Source organism: Brachypodium distachyon, chromosome 2 (assembly GCF_000005505.3).
Source record: "Brachypodium distachyon strain Bd21 chromosome 2, Brachypodium_distachyon_v3.0, whole genome shotgun sequence".
Taxonomy (NCBI): domain Eukaryota; kingdom Viridiplantae; phylum Streptophyta; class Magnoliopsida; order Poales; family Poaceae; genus Brachypodium; species Brachypodium distachyon.
In genome coordinates, this window is record NC_016132.3 from 6324683 (window position 1) to 6344335 (window position 19653).

General features: G+C 42.2%; 2 protein-coding genes across 7 annotated transcripts; one reads left to right on the top strand and one right to left on the bottom strand.

The window, feature by feature from the left end:
* The first annotated feature begins 7647 nt into the window (after positions 1 to 7647).
* LOC100841210 (serine/threonine-protein kinase RHS3) lies at positions 7648 to 11608 on the top strand. 3 transcript variants are annotated; one of them, XM_003565487.4, is made up of 3 exons: positions 7648 to 7951; positions 9289 to 10214; positions 10327 to 11608. In XM_003565487.4, the coding sequence occupies exons 2-3, from the start codon at positions 9289 to 9291 to the stop codon at positions 11201 to 11203; spliced, it is 1803 nt and encodes a 600-aa protein (XP_003565535.1). In that variant the 5' UTR covers positions 7648 to 7951; the 3' UTR covers positions 11204 to 11608. The 3 variants fall into 3 exon arrangements, with proteins under 3 accessions (XP_003565535.1, XP_014754919.1, XP_024315003.1); XM_014899433.2 differs by lacking the exon at positions 7648 to 7951 and adding an exon at positions 8378 to 8455 and having other exon boundaries at positions 9283 to 10214; XM_024459235.1 differs by lacking the exon at positions 7648 to 7951 and adding an exon at positions 8399 to 8455.
* Positions 11502 to 17222, bottom strand: LOC100822941 (putative ubiquitin-conjugating enzyme E2 38). 4 transcript variants are annotated; one of them, XM_003566041.4, is made up of 8 exons: positions 16824 to 17219; positions 15996 to 16088; positions 15165 to 15191; positions 13999 to 14222; positions 13861 to 13924; positions 13186 to 13325; positions 12780 to 13091; positions 11502 to 12107 (listed from the first exon to the last, which is right to left on the bottom strand). In XM_003566041.4, the coding sequence occupies exons 2-8, from the start codon at positions 16057 to 16059 to the stop codon at positions 11841 to 11843; spliced, it is 1098 nt and encodes a 365-aa protein (XP_003566089.1). In that variant the 5' UTR covers positions 16060 to 16088; positions 16824 to 17219; the 3' UTR covers positions 11502 to 11840. The 4 variants fall into 4 exon arrangements, with proteins under 4 accessions (XP_003566089.1, XP_024315005.1, XP_024315004.1 ...); XM_024459237.1 differs by lacking the exon at positions 16824 to 17219 and adding an exon at positions 16223 to 16473; XM_024459236.1 differs by lacking the exon at positions 16824 to 17219 and adding an exon at positions 16164 to 16473.
* Positions 17223 to 19653: the final 2431 nt, after the last annotated feature.

Below are 19653 nucleotides of genomic sequence, written 5' to 3' on the forward strand. Positions count from 1 at the left end.
AAGAGGGGAGAAGAAGAAGAGTGATGCAGACGCAGCAGGGGTGTCTATTTTAAGAAAACACCCTGTCCTTTCAAAATCGTTGCCTAATTAAGAGGGGCTACTGTCTACTGCCTGTTTAGGAAGTCCATTATAACATAATCCCATCTCCAGATACTAATACGATTGTTTGAAATTCAAATGGCGTCCTACTGTTGAACTTTGGCCAACCATCGTATAGTACTATAATTCAATTGAAATTTAAACTGCAGCAACTGTACATGAGCACAAGATAACAGTGTCGCACGTGCTAAATATAAGTAAAACTGCATATTTTGAAGATGGTCGCGCAACATACATTTCTTCAGTAACAATAACTAAGAACTGTTTAGAGAACAAATGGTGTTTCTTTACTTTCAAATTACAAAAATTGAATCCCCGTGTGGCGGTGGGATGCGGGCTATTTTTGTCGTGGTCTAACTTAAGGAATTGTCTACTTATCTTTTCATACATGGCATCGTCAAACGCATCAGCTTTGCGCCCGCGTTCTTTATTAATGATATCTCTCATTTCCTTTATTATGTGATTGGTAACGGCATAGAGGAAGGAAAACGCGGGTTTAAATATCTGACCGATAGTGGCTAACTACCCTTATTTGGGATGGACGGGATAGGCGGGAATATCCAACCAATCCTGGCCGACTACCCGCCATTTGGGATGGGGCCCGTCTGCTCTTTCCTTGCGGTTTGAACTTTGAACTACTGCATGTTGTCTTCATCGCTATTGAGATCAACGAGCCGATGACGTGCATATATGGTCAGCATTTGGAGAGGTTGGAGAAGCGTGAGATGAGGTTAAAGTTTACCAGGTGTGTGATTTGAAGAGGCCGGCTTTGGGTTTTTCAAAAGAGAAAATTACTCAAAACCACCACTTCATGGCACCTCACTGCACTTGAACATACTTTTTTAGTTTCTGAACACGGAGTCCCATGTTCCAGACTAATTATCACCAAGCTCAAACATAGATATTTGGTAGGTTTATTAAATAAACTGACATCCCAGGCCCACATATCGGGCTTACATTCATGGCTTCCCACCTTTTTGATGATTTGAAGTGGTGGAGTGTGGACACCACGTCATTGTTTCCCATCTCTTCTTCATCCTCCCTCACCCTCTCTCCAGTGTTGGCTACTTGATCCCTAGATCTCATCACCCCTGATCTCGCTTCCGTAGGGTTCATTCCTTTGCAATGTCGTCGCCTACTGTCGCTACGGCCTTCTGCCATTGTCCAAGCAGACAACGGCAGCATCAGGCGTGTATGGGATAGCAAGGTGGCAGCGTCCTTGTCCTCCTCGTCAGTTGCAAAAGCGACCGCAAGGGAGGCTAGAGTGGCTCTCTTCTCCCGCTCGCAGGTTAGCATAGTGGCCGCCGTGATTGGACGATCTGCAAGGGATAAAATAAGGGATAAAATAAGCAAGGAGATTTGCACGTTTTTGCATTTATTAGTGATTAGAAGGTAAGTTGGAGAAGTAATCAAAGAAAATAATCAAATTTCTCGGTTTAAACGAGGGTTGAAATGGGTTTAAAAACCACTCATCGTCGTGCTTGTCATACTCTTGGTGGTCAGCATGCTCACCATCTTTCTCACCACCGATGTTGGAGTTGTGTAGTTTCTTTGCAAGCTCACGACCTATGATATTTTGTGTGCAATTATATGAATACAAATCAAAATGGTGATATTAACAATGGAACATGACATAATTGATATCTAGGGGCATTATAGACTATTCCTACTCAAACCAGACAATAATCCGCATTATCAAAAGCTGAAAAAAAAGGGACAAAATAGTTTCTTAGGGTTTCCTATGGCAGCAGATTCCCCAAAAAATTCAGCTGAAGTTAGTTTATGGAAAAAGTTCCAGCCGAAAAGAAGGAGGCCTATTATGACTGACAAAAGGGTGATTTTGACAATGCCCATATCGGAGGGCTTGTATCTAGGAAAGCTGAGCGTGTGTGTTGGCGAACCCGTCGGCTGACAAGTAAGGGAAGGCAATGATTTACCCAGGTTCAGGGCCCTCAATGAGGTAATACCCCTGCGTCCTGCTAGTCGGAGATTGTATTGATGGGATTACAGAGATTGCCGTGGAGGCTAGTATGGTCAGATTGGATCTGGCGAGTGCGTTAGGAGGCGCCTTGTCCTCCTTGGTTCCCCCTTCTAGTCTTTATATATGCAGGAGGTTAGGTCTCAGGTAGAATCCAAGTCGGTCACAATAGAGAGATAAATCCTAATTTAACTTCCTTATCTTGAGTCGCATGATTAGGCATCTGGACTCCTGAAATTGTAGTATAGGTTTCTACATGGGCCTCCATCTGGGTCATAATGGGTATCTTCAAGGTGACGATCCGGTTAGTCATAGCCACGTCAATGGCTGAGCTGAAAGCCAGGCGAGTGGCTGCATGGGAGAGAGGAAGAAGAGACGCCACCCATAGTCCAGATGGAAATTCATGTAAGCCCGACAAGTGGGCCCAATTTATCAGATTTTCTATCAATTATGTTTGAGGCGCATTTTTGTGCCTGCTGATACTCCCTTTGTTTCTTAAATTAAGGCATATATTGTTTTTTTAACCGAGCCTTTGACCAAGGATTACTCCATCTATGTGTGACTAATGTGATACAAATCGTAATCATAAATAAGTATTTTTAATACCAATGCAATGATGGCGATTTTATTTTAGAAATATTAATAGACTAATTTTTGGTAAGAAAACAATATATGCCCTAATTTAAGGAACATAGGGAGTAATAATTAGTACTGCCAACAAGATTCAGTACTAAAAAAGACTCAAAAGTGTGATGAAATGTAGTAAGTCACTTAGTCACCCTAGACCGGTGGTTTTGAGTAAATATTATATAGCTTTGAAAAATTGACACCGGGAGAAGAGAAGATATCGGATTGCGCAATCAAACAAGATGCAGGCAAAAGCTATGGACCAGGCCTACATGCACGCGGGCTCACCCTTGGCGTTGATGCTGTTGCAGCTATTATAGATGTCACTAGCGGGCCCATGCATCAAAGTAAGGCTAGAGTGGAAGTACGGTAAAAGTTGGCCAGTGACCATTCAAAGATGCCGAAGAGGAAGCCCTGGGGTCTACTGGCTAGCATCATGGGTGGTGGTGAGCTAGCCGGCCTGGGTTCGACTCCTCACGCCTGCTATATTAAACTGGTTGGCTGGTTCCTCCTAGTCAGTCCATTCATTTTTTAAGTTCGAAAAGGAAAAGAAAAGTCGCAGGTGTAAGTGATGGCCCGTAGCGTACTTCAGCATTCCTGGAAAGGTCACACGTGCGAACAAACGGATTTGCATCTCCTTAGGATAATTTTCAAAAAAAAATTACACATTTCTCCTGAGAGGGTAATTGCTTAAATTAGTACTACTAGCAACAGTGCCAGCATGCCAAAATCGTTGTGACAATGGCTTGCCTTTTCTGCTACCAAAATATCCAAAAACAAATAGATTGCAAAACCATTAAACTGTTTTGTTGCGCTTAAATGTGGTTTTGACTTTCGACTTATAGGTGCTTTTGTCTTTGCCTTTTGGCATTGAATTTGATATTGTTAGATGATTTTGAAGCAAAAAGCTAAAAGCACATTTAAATCTAACCAAATAGGGCCTATATTTGGCTTGGCCAAATTTGGCTCCATCAAACCAAAGCTGCAGTCAACTGACATTTTGTAGATTCCGCACGGAAGCCTTGTGTTCATAAACCCACATGAATTCTGTTTTCGCCATCTCGCCCGCAAAAGATCCCACTCCAACCATGGCGTGATTGCCTATTGGCATGGCGTTTGAACAACATCAAGGCACCATTGGTTGGGCGCTTGTCACGGGCTGCTCCGGTCATGTCCATGACGGTGACTGATGGGACCTCGTCTCCTTGGCCAGTATGTTTGGCCGGCTGCTGCCACACAAATTAAAATATGGGCGAAAATATGGCATATATAGTCATTTTTGTGATTGTATTATTTTGGAGGAAAAATGATTGTTTATGTGCCTTGTGGAGAAAAGTTTAGTCCTTGTTACTTTTTATGGACTAGTAATTGTCGGCTGTAGTGGAAACTCCTTAGAGCATCGACGCTCGTTAGAAAAACTATCTCTATAAACACTTCTAAGGCATGGAGGCTGCCTCCAAACACTACAGGCATATGCCTCTAAGCAAAAAAGCTAGAAAGTGCCTCTTCACCAGGAGGCAATCGCTAAGGAATAAAAGACTGTATCATGCTTGGCCAAGGACTAGTGTTTGGATGTTGAAATGAGTATTTCTAATACAAGACTGGACCCATCTTAGAGGTGAGAACGATAATAGCACTGCAGCATCCGATGATAAGTGTAGATGCACTCAGTGGGTCCCAGCTTAGATGCAAAATTGCCTCTAAAGACCGTGGATGCCCTAACTACGAGGGCTCTTGCTGGTCCTCGTCTACATACAAGCTACACGAAGAATACAAATAAGAACTATGACATACAACATTGCACGATGGCATGATACCGTAAGTAAATATGCTTTGCAACAAATCGTTTGTTAGGGGCGTTCTCAGCCCTTTTGGAAAATTTCATTGAAACTAAGCGGGTTTTCCATTTTGTGTTAGGTAGGACCATTTGCACTGTTTTTCATGCTCATTTGACTAATGCGAGGTTAGGGATTCAATCCCCATAATTTTCCCAAGCTCCCAATATTTACTGAAACACACAAAAGGGCAATAAATCCCTTGATTACATCACAATGTGTAAAATGGTAAAAAAATATACACGCGCATATAATGGGTCTGGAGTTTTTCCAAAACCATAACATGGGATTTGGTGCCTAAACTATTTACCTAAGAAAATTTCTAAAGTTAGAAATAGTAATTGAACGGACTAAATCCACTAAATTTATTTTCTCCACATAATAGTACCATTTTATGGTACCCCCTCCGACCGGAATTACTTGTTGCAGATTTAGTACAAAGTAGTATTATAAAACATATTTAACTAATGTGTGCAAACCTCACGTGAACAACATTTTTGTGACTCACCGACTATTATCTAGTATTGTTCTAAACTAGAAAATGCACAAAGGGGGTCTAAAATTCAAAACTCCATTTTCTACATGCAACAATACAAATGTTTTTATACTATACAACCCTAAAAGCATCCTAGGAGTTCTTCCAATAAGTTTTGAGAATTTTCAGTTGAACCATTAATATCTTATGAATTCCTAAGTATTTACGCAATAATTTCTTCTATGCGTTAAAAAAATTCTAACAACGGGAGGGTTTGTTCATTCCTAAATAAACCAAATAAATTGGTTTAATAGTGTTTAGATTTCTAGATTTTTTTTCTAGTGTTTCCTGATTCACGAAAGACCTACTTTGGTATTTAACTAGTTTCCTAGAAATTTTTCATACAATTTTTTATCTAAGTTTTTAGATTAAATTATAAAACTAATTTTACGCAACAATAAGTTTTTAAAATAATCCTAAGAATTCTTGGAAAACTCTTGAACCTTCTAGGGAAGTTCTAGGAAATTCTCGAAGAATACTGCAGAATTATAGAAAATCCAAGGAAATTATAGTAAATCCTAGAAATTTGAAGATATCGTGGAAATTTGGCCAAACATCCACAAAGTCCTAGAAAAATCCTAGAAATTGAAGGAAAATATCCGAGGCTAAGAAATGAAGTAAGAATAACTCGCTTTTCTCAGAGTTTGACCCGAAGGCATTGCAAATGACTCCGTCTCAAGGGGACTCTTGTTGAAATGAAATAAATCTATTACATGGCCGGGTTGTGAATCCTATGTGGCAACGACCAAGTTATCTAAAAACCCCTTTTGGTCCTAGTGCCAATTAGGATGGGTCAAGCCAACAAGGCATGGTCAAATAGGTCAATAAGTCAAGCCATGGTCAAATGAGGAAAGGATGAGAGAAAAAAGAAGAAAAGGGAGCTAGAAAATAGTCGTAAGAAGTGCAAGGATAAGACAAATGGTCCACCATGGACCATGAGCAATCCCAGAACAAGTGCGCAAGAGGCGACTTGGAAATGGCCATAAGAAAACTGAGAAGTGAAGGAGAAGAAATACGAGTTGAACGTTAACCATGGACATACTATGATAGCCAACTAATTCTTATGGTACACCCATCTTTTTTTAAATAATCACCTTTCGTTTTTGTGGTGGCCGAAGAAGCAACTAACAAGAGAAATTGGGTAGAGTTTTTTTATCTGGTTATGTCAAGTACGCATTCCGGTACCGTCCACGTGACATACAAAAATCATCAATTTACACTTTTAGATTTGTGTAAGGTACATCCGATGGACACATCTTTCAAATACATTCCAATTTTCAATGGCACATGAGTGTTTTGAGTGTGATCTACACTTACTAACCCAATACCATGCATGAGTGTGATTTACACTTACAAATTGATATCGTGAATGTGATCTACACTTACCGGTGTGGCCATGACACATTCTGAAATTTGTAAGTGTAAATCACACTCATGCATGGTATTGGGTTAGTAAATGTAGATCACACTCAAAACACCGATCACACAATAAACGTAGATCACGCTGTTGGAGCAGCTAGTCGCTGCTCCTCTTCTTCTTCTCTTGATTGCTTCTCACATCACAAGACACAAGGAACGCACGCATAGATTTTTGGGGATGGCTGCCTCTCACAGCCACCCTTTTCCTCTCATCTCTATTCTCTTATTCCCTCGTATTAACTAACAACGTGATTACAAGGGATTAAATGGCCAGCTAACCACGTGCAAAGGATGCATTTAATCCAGTAAGAAAATGATGCATTTAAGCAAAATGCGTTTTTTTTAAAGAAATGCGGTTACTTAGTTGACCAATGTTTCTACAATAATCTAGTGTGGTGGTCAAAGGAGGCTCAACATAGTTGGGCCCACACTTCTCTTTCTTAGCATCCATATCTGCAAGGGATAAAATAAGCAAGGAGATTTGCACGTATTTGCATTTATTAGTGATTAGAAGGTAAGTCGGAGAAGTAATCAAAGAAAATAACCAAATTACTCGGTTTAAACGAGGGTTGAAATGGGTTTAAAAACCACTCATCGTCGTCTCGGCTCTATCGGCCATGCCGCATCTCACAGCACTATCGGCATCTCGGCTCGCAAGCCATATCACACGGCGTCATCCTGGCATCTCGCCTGTCGCTCTCCAGCTGCTGCTTCATCAACTTTGTACGTCTCACACATGCACGGCCATGCCAACCTATCATGCACCTAACCACATGCATACGAAGCTAAACATTTAGATATAAGAATCAAGATTACTGCTAACACACGCTCGTAGTATGAGTCGGCAAATGTAAATCACACTTGATTCATATGCATCCATAGCCACAATGGTAAGTGAGATCACACTCACGGTATCAATCCGTAAGTGTACTTACCGATTGATGCCGTGAGTGTAATCTAACCTTACCGTTACCATCGCTCATGAATAATGTGGGTTGGTGAATGTAAATCACACTCAGAACACCGATATCGACCTGTCCGGTTCTGCTCTCATATCACACGCTTGACGGTGTGCACCGTTCCAAATGCCGGCTCGTAGTATGTTGAAACCCTTGGGAAACACCGCCCCGGCCGTCTCCTTCTTTCGACCTCTTCCTCCTCCCTCTCGCCATGGCTTCCACGCCCCCCCTGCGCGCGCCCTCTTAAATTTAGCAATGCCTCCTCTCCATCCATCCCCGCGCCCCGCTTCCCGCGTCTTCCCAGCCCCTCGTCGCCTCTCCCCCAACCTCCAGGTCGCTTTGCCCGCCTCCCCGCCAAAACAATCACCTCGCGCTGCTCCTGCTCGTTGCTGCCGCGGGGTGGGAGGTGTGCCCTCGCTTCTGTCCTTCCGAAACCGGTGCGTCGGTGCGGCGTGTCAAGGGGCCGAGGCTCGGTCCGTCTGGTGTTATTGATCCCTAGGTTTGTGCCCCTTTCTCGGTGATCATGGAGCCCCGCCGTGCGCAATTGAACTGTGATACTGTATCGCCCTTCCATTGTGCTGGCTAGGCTACATCAATTTATCAGGCTGTTCATGATGCCTGGCCTGAAAAACAGAGAAATTGATTTAACTCTTTTTTTCCGTGCACTGTGAGACGTGGAATTATCCATCTGCTTGCTTCAGCACTTCAATTTGATCGATTTTATGTGTTCCTTTACAATCGTTTGGCGGGTACATGCATTATCGCGCTGAGATGCTAGTTTGACACATGTTGTTATGTTCAGAGCAAGCCAAAAAATGGTGTCCTGTCTGTTCTTCCCAGCCCGGTGATTTGCTACCTAAACCACCTTCAGAGAACACGCCTATCTTTTTTTGATGGCTTGAAGATGTCTGCTGAAGTTATATATGCAACATCTTCTATATGTGGCACACATCTATATATGTGTCTGGTTGATCTGAAACTTTCGTAACATCATGATGAACAAGTATGTAACAGCTGAGATAAGGAGATGCCTGAATTCATATAGTTAAATGATCTGTCTGTGCCTCCACATTACTGTTCTTGCATTTATGGCTGTTCATTGGTGGTCTTGTCTGTTTAGTTGCGTAGAGTAATCCAAAATACTGCCATGAATTAATCCTGTTATTTTAGTGTTTAATGGACGGGAACAACTAGCGGTCTAGCAGGAGCTAGTAAACAATGACATCACTATAATTTTGAGGACTATGATACCCCTGACCGATATAGATTCTACTACTTAATGGAAACATATATATGTACTGAGTTTATAAATAATGACATGCTATATGATAATCCAGGACTGGGATGTGTCCACAGCTTTTGAAAGTAACCATGCTATTATAAATTAAGGACGGAAATTATTGATCATAATATGATTATTTTTTCATTCCCGATCAAATTCATTATTAATAATGTGTTCATTACTATTTTCGACCATTTTGATCTAAAAAATGTCTCTCTCTTCAAACAAATGTATCATATAGAAGGCTTCCCCCAGGAATACAGAATTAGAGCACTGGTTATGACAATGAAAATGTTCTTCAGTTCTTTGAGATATTATTTCCTTTGAGGGTAGATGCCTTTTAGTTTCTGTTTGTGAATGGAAATGAGGAGCTTGGACCATGATGACTGATGCTGCATAATCACTATCGTTCTCACTTTTGCTGTTTTCTTTGGAATTTGTAATGCAGTATTTTTATCCGTCTGGTCTCTCAAATAGTACCATTTCTTGTAGATTTAATGGTTCTATTCTTGCCCATGTTTACTGTCCTAATGAGCTATTCTGTGAAGTTGCAGATGAACTCCAGGTCATACAACAAGCTGTCCGCAGTGAATGACAAGATGGATCTCAACACTCGCGGAAATACGGTGTTCAATAGCTCCTTAGAGCGGAATCAATCAGGTGTGTCAGCCAATCCATCCACAGCATCCAAACCAGCTGCATACTCTCAGATTCCAATGGATTTCAGTACTCGCGGAAATTCCGCGTTCAATGGCACCTTAGAGCGGAATCAATCAGGTGTGTCAGCCAACCCATCCGCAGCATCCAAACTGACTGCACACTCACAGATCCCTTCTGATAAGAAATCACGTCAGAAGAAGAAAGCAGACCCAGCTGACAAAACATTCTCAAGTAATGCGACAAATCATGTAAATAATCCTACATCGACATCTGAAATAAGTGGAACTAGTGCTACACCAACAAAAGCAGCATCCAGAAACATAAACAGCAAATTTGAGAAACCTAGTGACTCTGTTGTAACCGGTCGTCAAGGTAGTGTTGACAGTCTTAGAAGTAACAGCTTTGATAGCTCCAGTTCCGTTCATTCCAAGCGGCATACTGGGGGCGACTGTAGGTGGGAGGCCGTCCAATGGGCCAGCTCCAGGGACTCCCCTCTCACCTTAGTTCACTTTAGACTTCTGAAGCGCCTTGGATATGGAGACATCGGCAGCGTTTACCTTGTGGAGCTCAGGGGCACAGACACGTTCTTCGCGATGAAAGTGATGGACAAGGAGTCACTCATCAGCAGGAACAAGATGATCCGGGCACAGACTGAGAGGGAGATACTCGGTCTTCTTGATCACCCCTTTCTGCCCACTCTATATACTCATTTTGAGACTGATAAATTCTACTGCCTTGTCATGGAGTATTGTTGCGGAGGTAACCTCCATTCGCTTCGGCAGAAGCAACTTCACAAGCATTTCACCGAGCAAGCAGCAAGGTTGGTTCACTTCAGATAACTATAGTTATCTCGTCAACACCCCATTCTTCAGACATTGATCTATAATGTTTCCTCATCATAATTCTCTTTTTCCCTGAATGTTTATGCCTAGATTTTATGCCTCCGAGGTGTTGCTTGCGCTCGAGTACCTCCACATGCTAGGCATTGTGTACCGAGACTTGAAACCTGAAAATGTTCTTGTCCGAGATGGGGGACACATCATGCTGTCCGACTTCGACCTGTCACTGCGGTGCTCCGTCAGCCCGATGCTTGTGAAATCCTCATCAGTCCACGCAGGCCCCAATGGTATCGAGAAGGGCCTAGCCGACACTGAGGGCCTCAGCAATGGATGCATTCAGCCATCAGCATTCTTCCCGCGCATGCTCAGCAAGAAGAACCGCAAGACCAAATCTGACTTCAGCTTGAGCGGACTTCAGACCTTGGAGTTCAATGCTGAGCCGACAGATGCTCGGTCAATGTCATTCGTGGGCACCCACGAGTACCTCGCGCCGGAGATTATCAGAGGGGAGGGGCATGGCAGCGCGGTGGACTGGTGGACGTTTGGCATCTTCCTGTACGAGCTTCTGCATGGCATGACGCCGTTCAAAGGGAACGGCAACCGCGCAACGCTCTGCAACGTGGTGGAGCAGCCGCTGCGGTTCCCTGAGAACCCGCCGGTGAGCAACGTTGCGCGAGACCTCATCCGGGGCCTCCTGGTGAAGGACCCTCAGAAAAGGATTGCATCCAAGAGGGGTGCCACTGAGATCAAGCAGCACCCCTTCTTTGAGGGGGTGAACTGGGCACTTGTCAGGAGTGCTCATCCACCTTCGGTCCCTGACGCTGTGGACTTCAGACAGTACGGAGTAAAGGAGAAGAAGGCGGGAGAAGGCGCTCTGGGGACTATTCCAAGCAGCTTGTCAGCAGGTGCTATCGCAGCCGCCAAATCGGCCACGAGGAGTAATTCTGCTGGCCATTTTGAATATTTCTAGAACTGCGTCACTTTTTGAGTATTTATTTGTAGGACTGAACACCATAGATACAGATCACCGTGTTGTCATTTACTCCTGCATCCGATTTTGCTGTTGTAATTTTCCTTACCATACGTGAGATGTCCTGTACAGAAAAAGAACTAAGATTACTCGCTTGCCAGTGGCTGCTAATGAATTATGAGGTTTTGTACCTCTGCTCCTCGTAACCCAATTATGGTTTTCTAGTATGGCATCATCTTTTTTCGCTCACTTAATCTCTATAGGCCAAAGATTCTTCTCATGAATGAACCTGCAATAGTTTTTTGGCAATTTGCTCTGATTAATCAGGTTCAGATACCAAACACTGTCTTGAGTAGCAACATCAATTTGTGTTCCTCATCAAGGTGCCACATGCCCTATTGCCATCTCCATACAGGCAGGTTCTACCAACATGTCATACGCCAAGCATGTTCAAGTCACATGCATAAAACCATAAGGTAGGTAGACACACCAGAAATGGCTAACGAACGGCAAGTGCTTAACTACAGCCAGTTCTTATATTCTTATACCACCAAGCCTACAGTGCACACAACCTCTTGCTTCTGACTTTAAGCAGGTGAATTTTGCAACCTTCAGGTGTTTCAGGCAGAAAAGAATCCTAGCTGGTAGACACAATTTCGTCTGCAGCTGGTGCGTCTCTCTTCAGTTCCAGAGCACGAGCTCTGTTCGTGGCCAACTCCTTTGCGAGATGCTCAGTGTGTGCATCCAGGGACTTCTTAAAACCTGCAAAGCACTTGTCGCAGGGGTATCTCACACCATCCCTGACCAATGATCCAACGACCATGCCAGACGAGTATGCATCACAAGCATCCAGAATGGCACGCTCACGCTCATGGAAATGGCGCACAACAAGGGTCTCAAAATGCTGCAGCAAATGAAAGGCTTGTAAGAATGAATTCAGAAGCTTGAAGAAAGAATGCAAAAGAGGTGCAGGTTGAAGGATGTATTTTGCTATTTGCTACAAAAGCAATTCCGCTCGCAGTGGGGACTGCCTTTATTATTCCTATGACTTGGCGTTAGCCCTTAGGGCGTACTACATGATAGTGGATTGGCGGGGGCGCGGGGCACTGGTGCTATTTCAGAAACTCAGTTTTATGCTCTATTTGTTCAATATTCCATAAAACTATAATGGATCCCTTTATATCATAAAAGAGTTCTGAAAATGAGAAAAAACTTGAACTTGGTATTTTCATGTCACGACTCAACAAATCTACTGCGAACAAAGGTTTAAGGAGACAAGCTATTTGGGTGTTGCGGTAATCTGATTTTTTTGTCAAATTGATCAGAATTGTAAGAAAGGTTCTTCCAGTGATTTACGTAAAAAAGTAAAAACACAAACAATTTAAAATAATTAAGTATGGCAGGAGCTGATTTAAACACAATATTAAATTTAGTTGATTTTGGATCGGTGCAGTTTATTTTCTGAATGAAAGCAGCATTACTGTAAGACAACTGAGAATCTTCTTTTGCAGCATCCAGCATGAAGAACCAAGATACCATGTTTACCTTGGGAAGAAATGAGGATTCTGTAAATTACCTTTGGAGGCTTCCGAAGTGAATACAACATTGTTCTGCATGATAATACAAAAGTAGTCTGATTATAAGCCATGGAATTCTTTTCACCAAGAGGCGTATTAGCCGAGCTTTTGTTGCCTGGCTCATTGAAGTATGGTTTATCGTTCAGCACAAGGCCCTGGATGGAAACCAACACCTGCAGTATGGTGGAGTTTGACTTGCCCCACTTCTCACATCCAGTACCCCACCAAGTGTTCAGCAGGCTAAGGCAAACTTTTCCACTTTCGTACAGGTTTGGATTTAGCCGAAGTCCACCTGAATGGTAGTGAACTTTCTGTGCATGTTGGATATGTTTTTGTCAAGAGATAACATTGGTCGTGATACCGGTACAAAAATAAGGAGAAGGTGGGTGTGAAGTGGCAACATACAGGTGGACATCGCGGGTATTCAGGAGGGAAACGGATGTCAAAGAAGAACAGACCGTCATGATATGGAGTTCCAGAAGGTCCAATAATAGCAGCTCTGAGCAGATCAATCCTATCCTCATGAACTCTAACATATATAGATTCTGCATAATTGAAACCGAACTGAGAGCGGTTATTATTAATAAAAGGAATCACAGATTTCAGCAGTAAAATTTCTAAAACAAAGACTACAGTAGCAAGTATGAAGTTACACATATGGCACATTGGCTTAGGTTTAATGACATGCCAGCATGTTTTAGTAGCAAATTACTTTCCAGTTTTCCCTTTTTTTCAAATATAAAATGATTGCTTTCAGAAAACATGATAAATCCACCATGATAAGGTTGTATGGTAAAGAGTCAACAAATGCAGAGAACGATGACTGTATGCAAACAATAGTGACGTGCTTTGGAGCTTCTGCAATTAGTGTCTGTTGCAGTAGGGGTGTTGTGATAATACCTTGAAGCTAACACGGATTTCATGCACTTTATTTAGGAGAAAAATAATAAGATGTAATCACAATAGACAGCAGTTTGGTGACAATAATAAAGGACCTTAAAATGCTATTCACCGTCTGCGTACTGATATTGTCTGGTGAAAACAAATGTACTGATTTATCGTATAAGAATCTGTACTCACCAGGTAGATCTCTCTGTAGAAGCTTCCATTCATTTTGGATTGCTTTCACCCAATCTTTGGTGGTCTGGTCACATATTTAGAGGTGGCAATTAATTTACAGATCAAAGAGAAACAGAGATCAAGAAAGGAGATACAGACCTTCCCTGGTGAAGTCTTTGCATAGTGGTGGTCCGAAAAATCTTGAACAACGTCAAATTGATTAAATAACTTGTAATCATCATTTTCAGATCCATGTGATGCGTTTATCGTTGATAAGATAATACTTGAACATTCAGGATCAAGTTTTTGCAGTGATAGCACAGTACCAGCCCCACTTGAGCAGGGATCCAAAAGACCGTTTACAGTGGAGTGTGGAACAGCACCTGAAATCCAGGACTATTAATTAACGAAGAATGTTAGCACCAAATATTTACGCGGGCTAGAGTTTAAAACAACGACACAGGATGGTATCCCATGTATTGCAGCCTAGAGTACCCATCTAGTTGAGGTGCACCGTGATGATGCCTATGTGGAATTGTACATCTGCACTGCAACACCCTCACAACTGTCAAGGATAAGAAAACACCTTCGAAGGATTTACCAGAGTAGGACTACCTGACTAGTGCCTGGTAACCAGCAGATTGCCGGTCTCATCAATTCCAGTTCGCTATTCCATTTTTTTCGTTTCATTAGCTTTCTCCTCGAAGTATTGTGTTTGCTTGGTGTAAGCACTGAAACTAGTATTAGTATGAAATCACATCTTTGTGGCTGGTACAAACCTACTGGTTCCCGCCAAGTTTTTTTTATCTCTGCTCTCACTCCTAATGAGTGCCAGCTAATTGTCCTGTTAAATTTTGTGAAAGTTGGATGCCATTTCGAAGTAATCAATCTAGTGTCAACTCCATAAAGTCAAATATATAAATTAAAAGAAATAGTTGCAATTTCCTCAAAGTGAAATATATGCCTGAAATTCAGCCCTCATTTACACCAAGCACTAAACTAACTGCTTCCTTAAACCAGTGCTCCAGACCCCATGAACTCCAAGGTGTCAGCAAGGTTTTTAGATAATGGAAGTACAACTCCCTAAGTGGCTGCATCGAGCGTGCTTGTTTGGTGCACTAAGAAAGAAAAATCTACTCCCTCCATAAGCAGCGACACTTATTATGGATCAGAGGGAGTATTTATTAGTCAAGAGTCTGCTAGATTGATGTCAGGGTTTACTATACTGAGTACTTGCAAACAATTGAAAGTACAATAGACATTTTCAAATGGAACGAACAGAACGTTTTAGGATTTTACACAGGGCGTGAAAACTGAAAAGCTACCTTGCCAAAGAGGGTCGATGGACTTGCCTGCATAACAAAGATTAAGACAAGATTAATTATTAGACGGATAATCAGTAGTTCCAACATAAGCAAGAAATACAAAGTCTGAACATTGTTGATCACACAGACACATGGATTCATAATGCCAGTCCACATCCAACCAAACTATTGTAGCAACCTTATCTCTGTGACTCTGTCAACATATTATTCTTGACTTTCATTGTGAAAATCTATGTTCCACACCGCAATGTGGTAGATGTTGTGTACCCCTTAACATTCATATTAGATAATGTTTTCAAGCTTTACATCTCTGCATATATAACTAAGTTCAGTAGATCCAAGTTCCAACACAAGCAAGAGAAATAAGTGCAAAGTTGCAAACATCCTGATAACTATCTGGACCATATAGCAGCCAGATTATCCAATGATTTAAATCCATTACCTCTGCCCCATTAGATAGGCAGTATCCCCAACAAACACATTCATATTGTTTAAAAGAGAAAACGCACTCAAGCAAAATTGTAAACATCCCAGCACCCTGATATAGGCATCTGGACCATACAGCAGCCAATTATCAAATGATTTTAATCCATCATCACCACATTAGATATGCAGTATTCCCCGAAAGCACATTCATATTTGAGCAATGCAGAATTGATGGAATAAAAAGTGATTGCATTCGGATGAAACCACCACGGCACCACTGAACAAACGAGGTTATTTTCCTCATTAGGGATGTGTCCATTAGATAAACAAACAAAAGCTAATTTGATCATGCGAGTCTCTACCACTGACAAACAAACCATGTTAACCTCAGGGAAAGTACATCACCTTTCTTCTTGGGATCCTTCTTCTTGCCTACACCAAACAGCTTAAGCAGCTTCTTTAGAACCATCGTTTAATCAAACCCACACGAAATAGCACCTGGAAAACACGAAACGTCATTTAATTTGGAACCAGCAGCAAGAAAGATCACACATTTAGGATCATAACACTCACAGCAAACAGTTTCGTCTCAAGAATAACATCAAAACATTAACAAGTAAACGGTTTTCTACCAAGAACAAGGAGTCGCAGAAAAGAAACGGAAAAGGAAAAGAAAATCCATAATCTTGGGGAATCCTCATGCCGCAAGGAACTCTTTCCCCAGTTGGTTCCTTTCTACTACTAGTAGTATTTTATTTTTCAAGAACTCATGCTCATCGATCGGCCCCACTAGTTCATGGACAAATCCCCAAAACACTACAATAGTACCAATCAGTGCATGAGTGACGGCATGGTCGGACCAATGGACAAGTGACAGCACCAACCCAAGAACAGACAAAAAGAAAGAAAGAAAGAAGGGAAGGAAGAACACCCCAGAGAGAGAATGAATTAAAGTCGGGGCCGTCACTATCCAGGAGCAGGAGGAGCATCACCGCATCATGAAAACGCAACAAGGAAAACGAGAGATTGCAGACAGGCAGGGCAAGAAAGAAAACCCCCCAAAACGATCCCGGACTAGTCATCCCTCCTCCTCCCATCAGAGATCAGACCAGCCAAGAAACCCAACGCAACTCAAAGAACAAACAGACAAACCAGCACGATCGAGAAGAACAGAGCAGAGCAGAAGAGGGGACAAAGATGAGGAGGAGGAGCAGCAGACCGGAACCCTCGTACCTGCTCCTCCTTCGTCCTGGTCTGGTGCCGCTGAAACCGGGAAGGAAGCAAAGGGGTTTAGTACTACTACTACTAGTAGGCGAGGAGTAGGAGGCGGTCGGTCGGATTTGCTTTTGCTGCGTGGCGTCGTGGCTAGCGCGAGAGGAAGGAAGAGAGTCACGCCACACGGATGCGATGGACTACTGCAGTACGCAGGCACTCTACTCTTGTCTAGTCAAGCTACACAGTGGGGTCAGGCCTCAGGACCCGGCAGTTGCGGCGACACCTTGCGTGCCTAGGACGAAAAGCTAATAGCTAGCTAGCGCCGTGGGAGCAGAGCAGCAGCAGCAGCCACGCTCCGTTCCGGCCCTTTTGTTGCCCCCGGCTCTCCTCGCGTCGGTCTTCCGCGAGTTGGTATAACAAAATCTGTTGGCCAAATTCGGCGCCCCGGCTTCCGCGACACGATTGATATATAGTGTGTTTTGCCGTCCCGCGATTCCCTTTCCTAGTTTTGGGTTTTGGGCACTTGGGATGCCTTTTCCCTTGAAAGGAAGACGGAGAGCGACGGCAATGGCGAATCCATCCATTCCCCAACCGACTGCTTACCCCGTACCTGCTTGTACTTTGCTCGCAAGAAGAAAAAGAAAAAAGCGTGCTTTCCTGTGAATTTTGTTGTATACGATGGATTTGGAAGTGCGGGGCTGCCCATTATTCTTTTTTTTCCCGTGTACGGCAAATTGGGTTTGGCACAATGATGATCATCGAGATTGGAAGGCAGCGTATGATGATGGTGCACAGGCCCTTTCGGTTTCGGCACGGGATAGGATCGTGGAAGAAAACGAAGGAATGTGACGACAGTGTAGTTTCCTTATGGACTAGTGGATACCAGGCGCGATGTAGCAGGCCTTAAAATGCAACGCATCTACGTGAAAAAACAATACTTCCTCCTCCGATACATAAAAGGTGTCGTCCACTTAGTACAAATTTTTTACTAATTTAGTACAAAATGGACGACACTTTCAATGAATCGGAGGAAGTAAATTGCGATGGAGTAAAATTAACATTATAAGAATATTGAAACTCATGGTATGATTTTCTTAATAGAGAATGCAAGTGTGTCCGTACCGTATACAAATTTGTTTATTTTCATGAATAATTTCTTACGAGCATTAGAGCATACCACGAGAGATGACATACTTTGGTGAACTGGGTAACGTCCCAAAGGTAAAAAAGTTATGTCGATCGTGTCTTGAGATAAGAATACATGTTTTTGTGGCACGCACAGAACGATGAAATTTTTTCTTTAGGCCGTGTAGATGCTAGGAGCTGGTTGTGATGTGGACAATCTGCATGTTAAGTTTGTAAATATTAATTGAAATATTAGTAGGAACCAACTTGAGGACGTGGACAATTTACATGTTGAGATCAACTTGATGACGTGGACAATTTACATGTTGATGTAGTGCCATGCCACACAGAAGCAGTACCCCTGGTGGGGCAGGAGTGAGCACTGATGTACTTGCCGGTGGGCGGGCCCTGTGGTAGGCAGCCGCCCTTTTTCTTTTTTTTTGCATTACGTTGCTTCTATATTCTCTATTATTTGAGGCCCAGGTTAATTCATAAATTACGAAATGTTTAGCATATGCTTGAAATCTTATTATTCACACACTTTAGAAAATCGCAGCTCAATTTGAGCAAGTTCAGGAGTATGTGAATTTTAACATTTTTAAAAGGGATGTAAACGGATCCGATCTGATAATGCTCTTTCCATATCTTTTACCATACTTTTTGTCAGATTTTGAGTGGAGCAGATAATGATCGGATGCGGATTCGAATGTGGATTATATCGGACTACAAATTTGGAGTGGAAATAGAGCGAAGTTCTTTGGGCCGTCAAATAATTAAGATACTCATTCTCTAGATTTCAAAAACCCTAGAAAACCATTCAATATTTGAGCCAATGATCACCAAATTTTGTATTCGGTGTTAAAATATCCTACTAAACTAAGTATGATTTTGTGACATTTGTGAAATTTTAAAATGGTACACGTATTTCAAATAGTTCAAAATGGATTATAGCCATACCAAAGTACCATTCTTAGCAATTTCATAATGCATAATTTATAATGACATGCCTAATGATGTTTAATTAGTAGGCGGCGTATCCGGTGAAAACCTCCATTCGGTGCAAACTCCATAAAAATCATGTATAAAAGTTTCAAAATATCCTATAAAAATGTCATATGTTGGAGGTGTGGTGCTCTACAAACGTGCAAAATTTCAAGTTAAAAATCAAATGCATTTGGAAAAAATTAAAAAGAGAAATATGCAAATGAATAGTGTCAAAACTGAAGGCCCACTATTCATGCTGATTTTTTTCGCCGCTACCAAACGCAATTGAGTCCGGACTTGAAATTTTACATATATATAAGACATCACTTCTCTAACACGTGTAATTTTTTTGAGAATTTTTTGAACTTTTTTTGTTGGATTTTTCACAATTTGCACCGTAGAAGTCGTTTTCACCGGATATTTTCCTTAATTAGTATTCATAATCCTCTTCTCTTACAAGATCTTACCCTAACAGTGTCCATGCTGAGAGACAAATGCAGTCATCGGCGATAAGAGCATCTTAGCATATCCGGTAAATGAGAACAAAAGTGCAAAATAACTGCCTTTTGCGGTTTTGGTCGCAAAAGAGTGCACCGAATAGATCCCACAAAGGGTCGGTTTTTGGTAAACCCAATAATGAGCCTCCCAAACCCCACATTTGCAGGACTGGAGTCGACGACTTTTTTAGGTGAACTGAAAGGGCGTACGACGGTTGGCGGGAGAGAAATTTCAGCCCAAC